At 49.0% G+C, this 13650-nt stretch overlaps 1 protein-coding gene across 1 annotated transcript; it reads right to left on the bottom strand.

The window, feature by feature from the left end:
* Positions 1-6175: 6175 nt before the first annotated feature.
* On the bottom strand, positions 6176-6631 carry LOC139052622 (uncharacterized). Its single transcript, XM_070529694.1, has one exon. The coding sequence runs from the start codon at positions 6629-6631 to the stop codon at positions 6176-6178; it is 456 nt and encodes a 151-aa protein (XP_070385795.1).
* Positions 6632-13650: the final 7019 nt, after the last annotated feature.

Raw genomic sequence — 13650 nt, 5'->3', positions numbered from 1 at the left:
AGTGCAGTTGGTGTCAGGTCACGAGTAGGTGATCCGTACTTCATCAGAGGAAGAGGAAGCCGATCTTGCCTCACTCTCAGCGAGTTCATTGCCATAAACACCACAATGAGTAGGCACCCATTGAAAGGTGATCACGTGGCCACTTAACTCGGCACTGTGATGAAGTTCGACGATTTCCAGCACGAGCAGGTAGTATGGCCCTTTCTTTAAGAAGCATTTTAGCGTCTGTAGCACTGACTTGGCATCGCACAATATCGTCCATTTATGAGATGTCTGCGTTCTCATAAAACCCATAGCCTCCCGTATTCTCGCTAATTCCGCAGCCGTAGATGTCGATTTGTGGTATAATCGAAATCGTTGAGTAATTCCAAGTTGTGGGATGACAAATTCGGCCGTTGTGGCAGATGACGTCACCGAACCATCGGTATATACTTGTACAGTCCCACTATATAATGTGAATATATGGGACAGGGTGAGCTGTTTCTAGCCAATGGAGGAAGCGTGAGACTTCTTTATAATTCCGGGTATCTGAAGCCTCACTAGTGGTCTTGGCAATGCCCATGCAGGTGTCGCGGCAATATCGCTGTCCTGGAACCTTGCAGGTATAATGCTTGCGTGACATGCAATAGCTTTAGAAAAACCACAGTCACGGTTGGTGCTTGGAAGTGTTGATAGTAGATGGTGTGAGTGTCTGGTTAGCAGGCGAAGAAAGGTTCGTACAGGTTGACAAGACCTGTATATGTCGATTGGACAAGCCCGTGCTTCCGCTATTGTGCCCTTAGTTGACGTGCAGCGTAGCAAGCCAAGATATATCCGTAGCGCTTGTGCCTGAAGGCTCTCCAGCGTGCGTATACAAGATGACCCAATGTTAGATAGCACAGGCATGCTGTAGCATATGTAGCCCACAAAAAGTGCCTGGTACACTTGGAGCAAACTTCATTCAGAGGGGCCCCTCAGTCCTGATATTACACGAAGAACGTGTATGAAGTTGGTAAGTTTAGCCCTAAGGGCTGTAACATGTTTGGTCCAAGAAAGGCTGCGGTCTATTATCACGCAAGGAAATGTGTGGTGGGTGACTAAAGGGAGCACCGTTCCGTCGACAGCGATTGGATAATGTGACATTGATTTGCGCGTGATTGCCATGACTGTACACTTAGTTGCTGAGAGTTGCAGGCCTCTACGGCGCTAGTACTTTGCCGTTGTGGTAGCCGCACGTTGAAGCCTCGCACGCACTTGTGGACGTGTGACCCCAGTTTACCAGATACAGATATCATCCGCGTACGTACTGATGCGCGCTGTTTCAGGTAGCTCGTCTGCAAGGCCCACCAGTATGATATTGAACATTATTGGGCGAAGGACACCACCCTGCCGAACACGCCTGCGAACGTCATGTCTATCAGTCTCGCCATCCGAAGTGGACATGAAAATGGTGCGGCCACTGAGGTAACTCTGCAGCCACGCCTACAACCGGCCACCAGCTCCAATATCCTCAAGCGCCCGAAAAATCGAATGGTGGAAGACGTTGTCGTAGGCACATTTGATATCCATAAATATTGCGCATAATAGACGACGGCATCTCTTTTCCTGTTGAACAGAAGATACTAGGTCGATCCCACCGTTAATGAATGATCGGCCTCTTTTGATTCCATTCATCCACTGACAAGTTGACCAGCGGGAAGTACATATCGCAGCGTCGATCTCGTGCATTGTAAAAGGCGCGTCCAGACGGTGATCACTAGATGGTGGGAAAGTCAGTCGTGCTTGCGTTGGTATATCGTTAGAGGAGCTCACAAGTAATTTGCAGCAGTCATCGGCGACCGCAACTTCACGCCGGCCTTGCCGTATGGCCACAGCGCTGAACGGGTGAAGCTGTTGTGGAGGCGAGCGAAGGCTTCGTACAATTTTCCAAATTCTAGAGAGAGGTTTCCTCGGATCCAGAGAGCCACATAATGATCTCCAGCGTTGTTTGTCAAGCTTGTCAAGGTGGCGCAGGGCATGACGCTGAGCCCGGCGTGATGCAGTGACGTCTAATGGTGATTTGGTCCTCCTGTATTTCCGTTCTGCTCGACGTCGTATCGCGCGAGGTCGCTCGTACTGGTCATCAAAAGGTGATCTAGGTGAAGGTGCGCTGAGGTGTTTTATTGTGTCACGTAATGTTGTCGCGATTACGTCTTCAATATTGGATCGTGCTTCGATGGCTTGATATGTGGTGTTCACAGATTCTCGAAATGTTCGCCAATCGATAGAACGCGCATTGTGCGGAGCTGGGGGATGTAACCATTTCAACTAAATATTTGTTGGCAGATGGTCACTTCCATTGGTGTCAAGATCAGCACACCATCGTGTAGCAGACAGCAGGCTTTTTGAAACAAACGCAATGTCAAGCCAACTGCTGTAGTAAGTCTCGAAGGTATGTTGGCGAGCCATCATTGATCACCATCATACCTTGACTAAGCATGAAGTCAGCGAAGTCTCTACCGCGGGCGTTCGTCGAAGCAGACCCCCACATGGGATGGTGGGCATTAAAGTCGCCGAAGACAATGTGGGGACCCGGACAACTGATATGTCGCACTAGGCTTTAAACACTGACATCAGTCAGACATAACGCCGCAAGCACCGCAGCTTTATTGCAGCCTGGGTCCGTGTGTTCCGCTGCTGACGTGTGATGATCATGGCAGTGCCGATGAAGGCACGATGAAGATGACGATGAAGTTGGCGATACATCACTTCTTCCCCTTTTACAGGTCCAAGCGTTCAGGAGGCCGTCGCTGTCGGGTCGATCTTCGTAACGGTGGCGGGCTATCCGTCTTGGCCACTTCCGGACTATGTCGCAACGTGATTGGAGTGCTATCTGCAGGGTTTACGGCTACCCTCTGTGTCGAGAAAGAGTCTGAGACAGTTCGACGTCTCACCTGGTCCAAGTGTCGCCGCTGAATTCCTTTCCCGGAATCAACAGTGACCATTCTGGACCCCAGTTGATCTCGCACTACTCCTGGTACCCACCTGCGATGACTTGTTCGGAAATCGCGCATCCAGACTGGGTCACCTGCCTGAACTGGAGACCCTCCAACTCGTGGTTGGATTTCTGGTGACCTTTCATCGGGAGCGATACAGTCCAGCTTTGTTCTTCTTTGGTACCCCAATAAGAGTTCCGCCGGCGACTTTCCATCCTTGACGGGCGTTCGGCGATATCGACATAAAACCCGCGCTATGCGTATTTTGAGGTCTATTCCGGGGTTCTTCTTTAGTCCTTCCTTGAGCGTACGCACAGCTCGTTCGGCTAACCCATTCGACTGTGGATGATAAGGGGCTGTTGTGAGTTGTTGCACATTGTTCCGTGCCAGAAACTCACGAAAAAGTTTGCCCACAAATTGTGGTCCGTTATCAGAAACAAAGGTTTTTGGAAGGCCGAACCGTGCAAATATCGATCTTAGCGCGTTGGCCGTGGTTTGCGAAGTGGCAGTTTTCATTGGAATGGCTTCCATCCATTTCGTTTCCGAGTCGATGACGACTAAGACCATTTGTCCGTTCAACGGGCCTGCGAAATCTGCGTGCAGCCGGCTCCACCTTTCCCCGGTGGCTGGCCAGGCCAAAGGTATCTGGGCTGGTGGCATCGCTGAAGCCTGCGCACATGTGGAATATGAGTTCACCAGTCGCTCTATGTCGGAATCCAGTCCCGGATACCAAAACAACGTTCTCGCTGTGGTTTTCATGGCTGTCATGCCGGGGTATGTCTCGTGCAAAAGACGCAACACACGCCTTGCCGCCGCCAGGGGTAGAACAATGCGATGTCCCCAGTACACCAAATTATGGCTGACTGTAAGCTCTGTTCTTCTGTTGAAGTACGGCCGGAGATGCTCATGGCCCTGCGGAAGATATGACGGCCATCCCTGGGAAATCCATTTTTTAACCTGCAGAAGGCTGGTGTCTCGATTAGTCAGATGTTCAACCTCGCGGGCGCAAAGCGCTGTTTCCTCAAGCGAGTGCGCATACAAAACGTACTCGTCGGCAGCAAAGTCCCGCGGCTCCTCCATTACTGGCAAGGGCAACCGACTGAGGGCATCAGCATTGGAATGGTCACTGCCCTTCCGGTACTGCAATGTGTAGTTGTAGTTGCCAAGAAACAAGGCCCAACGCTGTATTCTTGCGGCCGCCATCGGTGGTATGGCTTTACCTGGATTGAATAAACCAGTAAGAGGCTTGTGGTCTGTTACTAAGACGAACTGATGTCCGTACAGGTAGTCTTTAAACCGGGCGACACCGAATACCAGTGCCAAAGCTTCTTTTTCTAACTGCGAGTAATTGCGCACGCTCTTGGTAAGTTTCCTGGACCGGAATCCGATGGGGTAGTCAACACCATTCACGCGGTGCGACAAAACGGCCCCAATGCCTACTGGTGATGCATCGCACTCCAGCCGCAGTGGCTTATCCGGGTCGAAGTGAGCCAGAAACTTGGAAGTCACAATTGCCTGCTTAACTTGCTGAAATGCTTTCTCCTGTTCCTGGCTCCATTGCCATTTGACTCCTTTGGATAAGAGAGCATGTAGCGGAGCTAGCATGGTTGCCAGATTGGTCAGGAACTTGCCATAGTAATTTATGAGACCGAGAAAAGCTTTCAGCTCACTCACCGAGGTGGGCTTTGGGACTTAACAACGGCTTTGATATTGTCGTCCTTCGGTCGCAGACCCTTCGCGTCGATACGATGACCGAGAAATGTGACTACGTCTTGCCGAAACTTGCACTTTCCCTTGTTCAGTCGGAGACCATACTGCCACAGCCGCTGCATCACGGTTTTGAGCCTAGATGAATCACGTTTTTTTTCGGCGATGATAATGTCATCCAGGTACACCTGCACTCCAGGAATATCCCCCAGCAGTCCGTCCATTCGCCTTTGGAATATGGCTGGAGCAGAACTTACGCCAAACGGTAATCTGTTAAAACAAAAGAGACCCTTCTGGGTGTTGAGGACTGTTATCTTCTTTGCTTCCTCATCCAATGGCAACTGGTTGTAGGCTTGACGCAAATCCAAGGTCCTGAATACTTCACCACTGTTTAACCTAGCAAAAATGTCGTCCACTCGAGGCAACGGGTATTGTTCTACCACAGTGGCCGCATTCACAGTCATACGGAAGTCTCCACACAGTCGGAGGGACCCATCGCCCTTCAAAACGGGTACCACAGGGGTTGCCCATTCAGCGGTTTTTACCGGCGTCAAAACGCCTTCCGCGACCAGCTGATCCAACGATTCAGACATCTTATCTCTGAGAGCGTAGGGTACAGCACGGGCCTTAAAGAACCGTGGACACGCGTTTTCTTTCAATTGAAATGTGACCGGTGGTCCTTTGCACAGGCCGAGTCCCGGAGCAAACACGTCGGCATATTCGTCAAGCAGCTGTTGCAGACCTGTGCTGGCAGCCTGTATTCCAGCCGGTTGCAGATTCGCTACCACATTCGACAACATTGCCACTCCAACTTCATTAAATGCCTTGATGGTCTCTCTGCCGCACAAAGATGGTCCGGAGCTGTCGACCACTATGACAGTACCAGGAATATCTTTCCCGTCGCACGTAGCGGTCATGCTAAGCTGGCCGACAACTGGAAGTTCACCAGAGAGACAAGAGAGCTTGAGCTGTGAACTCTTCAACGGAGGCCAGAGCTGCTTGTACTTGCAGAATACCGTTACGGGAATGACGCTTACAGGTGACCCCGTGTCCACCAACATAGTGAGCGGAACGTTATTCCAACTGATGTCCTTGTAAATAGGCCTAACCTTGCGGATACTGGCTGCGTGATGGAGAACCGCTGTAATCGTGTGCAAGGCGTCGTTGTCGTCCGAGCTTGTGTCCTCTCCGGCTGCCATGGCGTACGAACCCTGGCGCCGTTCTCTTGCTGGATAAGATCCCTGCCGACGGTCACTATTTGTGCTAGACAGGCACATCCGACGTAGATGTCCTCGTTTTCCACACCGGTGGCACACCGCGCGAAGGTGTTTGCACTCGTCCTCAGCATGCGATTCTCCACACCTTCCACACACGTCGCGTTGTTCCGGCTTGGGACGTCGCTTCGAGGAATGGCTCTTTTGTCGGGCAAAATGTACTTCTGAGTGCGCCGAGTTCATGCTCCTGGCATTTTCAACAGCTCTCTGTGCCGAGACAGCAAAGTCTTCAGCCTCTTCTTAGGTGAGCTTCCGTCGCGTCAGTAAATGGCGCCGAACGTCTTCATCCAGCACTCCGCAAACGATTCGATTCCTCAACATGCGCTCCAATGACGTGCCGAAGTTACACTTCTCAGCTAGGCGTCGAATGTCCGCAATGAAGTCCTGAGCAGCTTCCCCGTCTTGTTGCGAACGCATGAAGAAAGCATAACTTGCAGCGATCTCGTTGACCTCCGGAGCATAGTGATCTTCCAGATACCCGACGACTTCCTCATAGCTCAGTTCATTCACCTTTTTTGGTTGACACCGGCCCTGCACCACACGCACTGCACTGTCCGTGAGCGAAGCGATGAGCAGCGCTCGCTTCTTCGTTGGGTCCACGATGCTATGAGCCTCCAAGTACGCCTCCAGGCGAACGCGATAGGTAGGCCACGTACCTTCTGCATCAGCAAATTCCGGTGGCCGTCCAGCACTCATGCTGACGCGGGTCTTCTCACCTAGCGACGCTAGGCCTCGTCGCCACTGATATGTCGCACTAGGCTTAAAACACTGACATCAGTCAGACATAACGCCGCAAGCACCGCAGCTTTATTGCAGCCTGGGTCCGTGTGTTCCGCTGCTGACGTGTGATAATCATGGCAGTGCCGATGAAGGCACGATGAAGATGACGATGAAGTTGGCGATACATCACTTTTCAACTTTTCAGTAGGGACAGCAAATATGAACTGTCTATGCTCTATGTTGGGGGTATATATCCTCCAATTACTGATAATGTGCGCTGCTTGTTCTTCACCGTTATGCAAACGTACTCGTTGGAAGCGTGTGCACGAATGTCTTTACGAAGGCACGTTAAATTCCGACGAACAAAACTGAGCACTTTACTTAAATTGTAGTTATTCCTTGACGACAGGGGCACATATCCAGATACGCGTACTAAAGACGCCATGTTTGGTTCACATATTACAGCCACGGGAAACTGGTATTTGAACATCCATTGCCGAAAGTCTGCGAGGCGGCCTCGTAGGCCTCTGGCATTCCACTGCATTATTGCAGATCTTCATAATGGGTTTTCAAAAGATAAGGCCATGATGCCTTATTGTAGAGCCCCGAGGAGTGGTTGCAAAGCATCTAGAACATGTAGCGCGGTCTTAGCAACCGGCGTCTGTAGTCCGCAGAGAAGTCAACGCATCGTAGTTATCAGGTGTTTCAGCATGTTTCGTTGTATCTCGTATAGAGGACGATAGAACACTGGACTTTTGTTAACGGAGGTTAACTGGGTTTATTAAGCATGGAGTACACAGGAATGGGTGTGGTTACATGGAGGTACAGAGAGTAGAGTGTCTTGAGACGGGGCGGCGGCCGACCAGCAGGAGAGGAGCGGGAGAGCCAGACGCAACTTGATATGTCGTCTGCTCAGAGTTCATAGAGGTGGAGGGCTGCCGCGACGGTGGGAGCGGAGGTTTCAGAAGGGGCGTGCGGCCAGCACGTGCGGGATGGTGGCGCCATCTCTTGAGCCTTCTTGTAACATCCTTCCTTTTTTGGTGATAACCTTTCAACCGACGACAAAAATTGGAGGACGCTTAAGCTTCGCCTTCAAGAGTGGAACGCGATAGCGTTCCCGTCGACCCGCCAATGGGTGTAAGACAATGGGCTACAGGGCAGCCATCACTTACGAGGCGCCCCGCATCAGACGCGCTGAGCGTCGAGCCATATGGTCGAGCAACGCGGCGTTCGGCGCAGCAATGAAACGTGCGCCTGAGCAAGCGGAGCGAACCAAAGAACTCGGTATCCCGGAGGGGGAAATGATGCACGCCAGCCAAACGCCGTGATCGGCACGGGCAGAGAGATAGAGAGATAGTGATCTAAAGAAAGGAAGGACGCTTGATTCTGCGGAGGGAGCGAGGCGAAGCGTTGTCAGGGGAGAGAGTCCGAACCGCGACAGCTCCAATGCGCGCGTGGCGCGCCATCTGTCGGGGCAGCGCCGTACATGGAGAGGAGGGGCTCTTCTGTGTTTGCCGCAAGATGGCTCTCCGTGTGCGGAAAGCGCAGAAGAAATGCAGCGAAACGCACTTCGCTACTCGTGTAATGGCGACTTCTGTAAGTTACATGTTCATAATTACCTATATACACCACAGTATAACTTTCCACGGCTCGTTTTGAAGGCAACACCGCATTCACTAGAGGCGCGTTTGTACCTTTTGGAAGCATCGAAATCGTGGCTGAGTGGTAGCGTCTCCGTCTCACACTCCGGAGACCCTGGTTCGATTCCCACCCAGACCATCTTGGAAGTTGCTTTTTATTTATGGAGTGCCTGCCGTGATTTATCGCTCACGGTCAACGCCGCAAAAACGCTGACGCCGACACCGACGCCGACGACACCGGCTTTTCTGCGACACGAGCTCCTTAACGCTATCGCGTTAAAATCCTCGAACCTCTTGGGAAGTCTTGTCTTTCTTTGAGGTCTGATGGTGGTGCGGTTGGCCTGATTTGTCGCGCTGGTATCCTCTTCTGGTGGTGGTGTAGTGTCGGGCAGTTCTTGTTGGCTTTTGTCGGCAGTCGCGGAAGGTCTTGGTCTGATAAATACTCGGTTCCTTCGCAGCACGCTTTCACCAACTTGAACTTCATACGACCTATCGTCAATTCTTCTAGTTATTGTTCCTTTGATCCATGTCCTGCCTTTCAGTGGTCGAACTGTGACACTTTCACCTTCGCTTAGGGTCGGCAAATCCTTGGCTTGTCTGTTGTAGTACAGCGTTGCTTTTTGCCTTTTCGCCTTTCTTTTCTCGCTCACGTCGACTGCTTTAGGTTGCAGTAGCTCCGATGGTGTTGGCAAAGTCGTTCTAGTGCGGCGACTCATGAGTAATTGCACTGGACTAGCGTTGAGTCCTTGCAGCGGAGTGTTTCTGTAATCAAGAAACGCCATTTGTGGATCTGAGTGGCTGTCTTCGGCTTTCTTGAGCAGCATTTTTGCCGTCTTTACGTCTGATTCAGCCATTCCATTGGAACGCGGGTATCCTCCCTAGCAAAAATTCTAATACAAAAACTAATAGCCTATGAGGTTATTGACACTAATACAGTCTATTATGTCTATTAGTGTATTAGTCTAATAGACCTATTGGTGTATTGGCCTATTAGTCTGATAGGTCTATTGGTGTATTAGTCTAATAGGTCTATTGGTGTATTAGTCTAATAGGTATATCGGCGTATTAGTCTAATAGGTACATCGGCGTATTAGTCTAATAGGTCTATTGGTGTGAAAGAAAAGGTCTCAATGCACCAGTTACAGAATGAAAAACAGGCATAATTGCTAGCAGCATTTATTAGCACACAAATATTTTTACAGATTTCTCTTTCGAGATCTTCGTCAGGTCAGCAATTTTGATTGCCAGAGCTTTTACTCCACCACTTCGACCAGAGAACGTCCTTTTGGGGTGGTCAGAAAAACCTGGGTTGAAACATACACACATATAGAAACATTTAAAAGCAGGGGTGCTAGTTCTACCAGTAAATGTTTAAGCAGGCTATATTTGCTTCTAAATTGGAATAATATGGCCCCGTAATTTCCAAACTAATATTAGGGCAAAGTTTGATATGCTTAGTTCGATATGTTTATCATAAAGAAAAATGACGCCATCTCATATGACAAAACAATTAGACAGCACATAAAATGCACCAAAAATGTTCTGTGTGTTGCATCGAAACTGTAGGCAGATAAAGAACAACTCTAGACAGAAATCTTGCACAGCATTGTCGGAAACATGCATGTCACTGCTGCTATGCGCACAACAATCGGCCCAATCACACTGTACTGAAGTGCATCCACCATTGGGATAAAAAGAAACAACTTTATACTATACTATAGAAGCATAAATAAGTACAATAGTTACCTCCAAATGGAAAGGAATCGGCGCCGGCGAAGACACATCACATCGATGCACGCTGATAGATCCACGAAGCACAGGGGTAAAAACAGTTGCCTTCCGTTGTTTTGAAGTCACACAACACCCATATCCAAGTATTATATTGCAGGAATAAGATTGCGCAGACGCCAGCACTTCGGGTTCCTTAAAAACACATCGTTAATTCACTAAAAATCGCGCACACCTCGCCTCGACATGGCTACAGTACACTGCAACATGGTAGCCGCCAATGCACACGTGCTGTGCGCAACTACGGCTGACTACGGCCGTACTTTTGCGATCTTCCCGCCTGCCATGTTCCCTTCTCTGCGATACTGCTCATTGATGTCAATAAATATTACGGCCTTTTATATGGGGTATTAAGTTATCAATTTAGGTTACAAGTTTAACACTGCTTTATGCGCACTTCAACAGAAGATACGGGACTAACGCAACTTCAGTGGCAAACAACTATGGTTGCTGCGATTGCACCATCGTTCGTAAACCCACCGGGCATCGCGACTCTGCCTCGCAGGTCACGGCTGGTTGTTCGTTGTGGTTTTTTTTTTTCGTGGCGAAGCATTTGCTGCGTTGTAAACACTAGCTGTTTCCTTACGACTCATCGCGACGAGGCTCAACAGAGGCCTAGTTATGAGACGTCGCCAGTGAAACAAAATTAGCAAGACCATGTTGGCGCGCGTCGATCGCTTTCGTGTATATTGCTGAGAGATAAGCTTAGTGCGATGAAACTAATACAAACGTGCGAATGCTGTGTGCTGCACATTTTGTTCTTTATTATTCAGCGAATAATCAGAGACCTCTCTGCAAATGGTCCCCAATACAGACTTAATTTTTCATAAACTTCCACCCTCGCATTAAACAAGCAGCAAAAAGGGGCAACAGAATTCAACAATGCATGTTGCATAACAGACCAGCAACAATCTGTATAAAGTCAATAGGACGTATCAGTCTAATAACGAAACTAGCAGACATGCAACACTGTTTGTATAAGACTAATACGCCTAATACATAGGCTCTATTGGTCTTATAGGTCAATCAGTACAACTGATAGAAATTTCTATTGGTCTAATACAAAACTTATACAACTAATACAAAACTGTATTAGACTAATACAAACTTCTATTAGAATTTTCGCTAGGGCTGGGCTTGACGTTTTATGTTCAAAGTTCCAGCTTTTCGAAAAGTTGTCGAATTCCTCGCTGGTGAATTGAGGTCCGTTGTCGCTTATCAGGATTCTTGGTATTCCGTGTCTTGCAAAGTGAGACTTCAGTTTGAGTATTACTTGAGTGGACCTCATTGATTTCAGTTGGTCCACTTCCCAAAAGTTGCTGTAGTAATCCACTGTGATCAAGAAGTTATTTCCGTTCAATTCGAAAATGTCGCATCCAACTCGCTCCCATGGATAGCTTGGTTCAGGGTGAGGACAGAGAGTTTCTCGTTGCTGGGAGTGTGCGTGCTTTTGACACACTTCGCACCCTGCGATGAGGTCTTTTAATTCTGCATTCATTCCAGGCCAAAAGACACATTCACGAGCGCGTCTTAGACAGCTCTCAATCCCAAGATGTGATGAGTGAAGCGTTGCTTTGATCTCACCTCTCAGAGAAACTGGTACGATTAGACGTAATCCCTTGAAAATGAGGTTGTCTTCAACTGTAAGCTCATCTCTGTATGTGAAGTACATGCGCGTGTCTTGGGGTAGTTGACGCTTATCTTGTGGCCAACCTGACAGGATGATTGCTTTCAACCTTTGCAGTGATTCATCTCTCTCAGTCGCAGACCGAATCTTTTCCAGGGTTTCTTTTCTCACAGGAAGGTAGTGCAAGACGTTGATGTTTTCAAGTTCTTGTTCATTGCTTTCGTTGGGAAGGAACGCACGTGACATCGTATCAGCCAAAAGTAATTCTTTGCCTGGTCTGTGCTCGATGACAATGTTGTATCTTTGCGTCTGAAGAATCATGCCTTGTAGTCGTCTTGGAACTTGATCCAATCGTTTCTTCAGGATCGCTTGTAGTGGCTTGTGATCGCTGATGATCTTTGTTTCTCTACCGAATGTGTACTGGTGGAACTTGTTTAGTGCGAAAACGATAGCCAACATTTCCTTTTCAATTTGTGCATAGCGGCTTTCTGTCGGTGTAAGTGCTCTGCTGGCGAACGAGATTGGCTGTCCGTCTTGAAGAAGAGCTGCTCCGAGTCCAAGATCGCTTGCATCATACTGAATTTCTAACTGCTTTCGTGAGTCGAAGTAGGCCAGAATTGGAGCTCTTGTCACAGCGTCTTTTGCCTTTTGAAATGCTTCTTCTTGCGGTTTTCCCCAGTGCCATGGTGTATCCTTGACAGTGAGCTTTTTCAATGGCTCTAATACACGCGAAATTTTCGGCAAGAATCTGGAGAGATAGTTGATCATTCCGCAGAAGCGTTGTATTCCTTGGACGTCGACTGGCTTTGGCATTTGGTCAATTGCCTTGACTTTATTTGGATCAACTTTTAGTCCTTCTTTTGTCAGCAGGTGTCCCAGGAAGACAGTTGATGAGGCTCTGAGCTGAGTTTTTTCTTTGTTGAGACGAATTCCGATTTGTCGGCATCTCTGGAGTAGACTCTCTAATTTCTTGTCATGATCTTTGACAGCATCCTTTTCAGTTTCGCCCACTCCATAGACAAGAATGTCGTCTGCAACGCAGAGAACCCCGCTAAGTCCTTCAAGTGCCACTTGAAGTCTTTTCTGAAAAATTTCGCTGCTTACCGCAACAGTGGCGTAGCCAGAAAATTTGTTCGGGGGGGGGCTACGCCACTGGCCCAATATATATATATATATATATATATATATATATATATATATATATATATATATATATATATATATATATATATATATATATGTGTGTGTGTGTGTGTGTGTGTGTGTGTGTAGCTGCACGTTTCTCCCTGCAACCACTTCAGCAAATTTGAGGAGGTTTGTGGCATTTAAAAGAAAAAGTTTAATGGCGTTTTTCACTGGTTGATCTGGAGCGGCCGCCCAAATCCTCGAGCGAGCGCTCGGGTTTCACAAATCCGAATCGGCCAGCGGAGCGCAAAAACGCTCCGCGGCGGATCACACAGGAAGTCTGCGTACACGTCGCACGAACCGGTTCCGAAATCCATGCCCTACTTCCGTTCTGTATGTTTCCACGGCAACCAAACTCGCCGTTCCCCGTGTGTAATTTGACCGTGGCAGTCGCATAGTCCGTCATTTCCATGTCGCGCCCGCAAGGATTGCGCATGGACAACGTGCATAGATGGCTTCGTACAGCACCTGCGTCACTTCGTAATCGCTGTCGTCCGCGCTCTCATCGCTAAACGCGAGTACAGTGGCTAGAATAGCCACTGTAACGCGAGCGCTGCAGCAGCACCGAACGCAGCCATTTTGCGAAGCAACACAATGTTGTGCGTACCAACCAGGTAACGATTTCGCTTGAAGACGGAAGTGACGCGAGCTATTTCCGCCCGAATCCGCGTCTCGGCGGCGCAGCAAGTGAGAGCGATCCGGCGCGGAGCGAGTTGATCCGAAACGACCAGTGGAACGCGCGAACCCGCTCCAGA

This window comes from Dermacentor albipictus, unplaced genomic scaffold (genome assembly GCF_038994185.2).
Source record: "Dermacentor albipictus isolate Rhodes 1998 colony unplaced genomic scaffold, USDA_Dalb.pri_finalv2 scaffold_28, whole genome shotgun sequence".
Classification (NCBI taxonomy): domain Eukaryota; kingdom Metazoa; phylum Arthropoda; class Arachnida; order Ixodida; family Ixodidae; genus Dermacentor; species Dermacentor albipictus.
The sequence above is the reverse complement of the archived record's forward strand: the minus strand, read 5'-3'. Positions and strand labels throughout refer to the sequence as shown.

What these genes read in the sequence shown, in the direction of transcription:
- LOC139052622 (XM_070529694.1), bottom strand. Translation starts at nt 6,631, where the DNA reads ATGAGTGCTGGACGGCCACCGGAATTTGCTGATGCAGAAGGTACGTGG.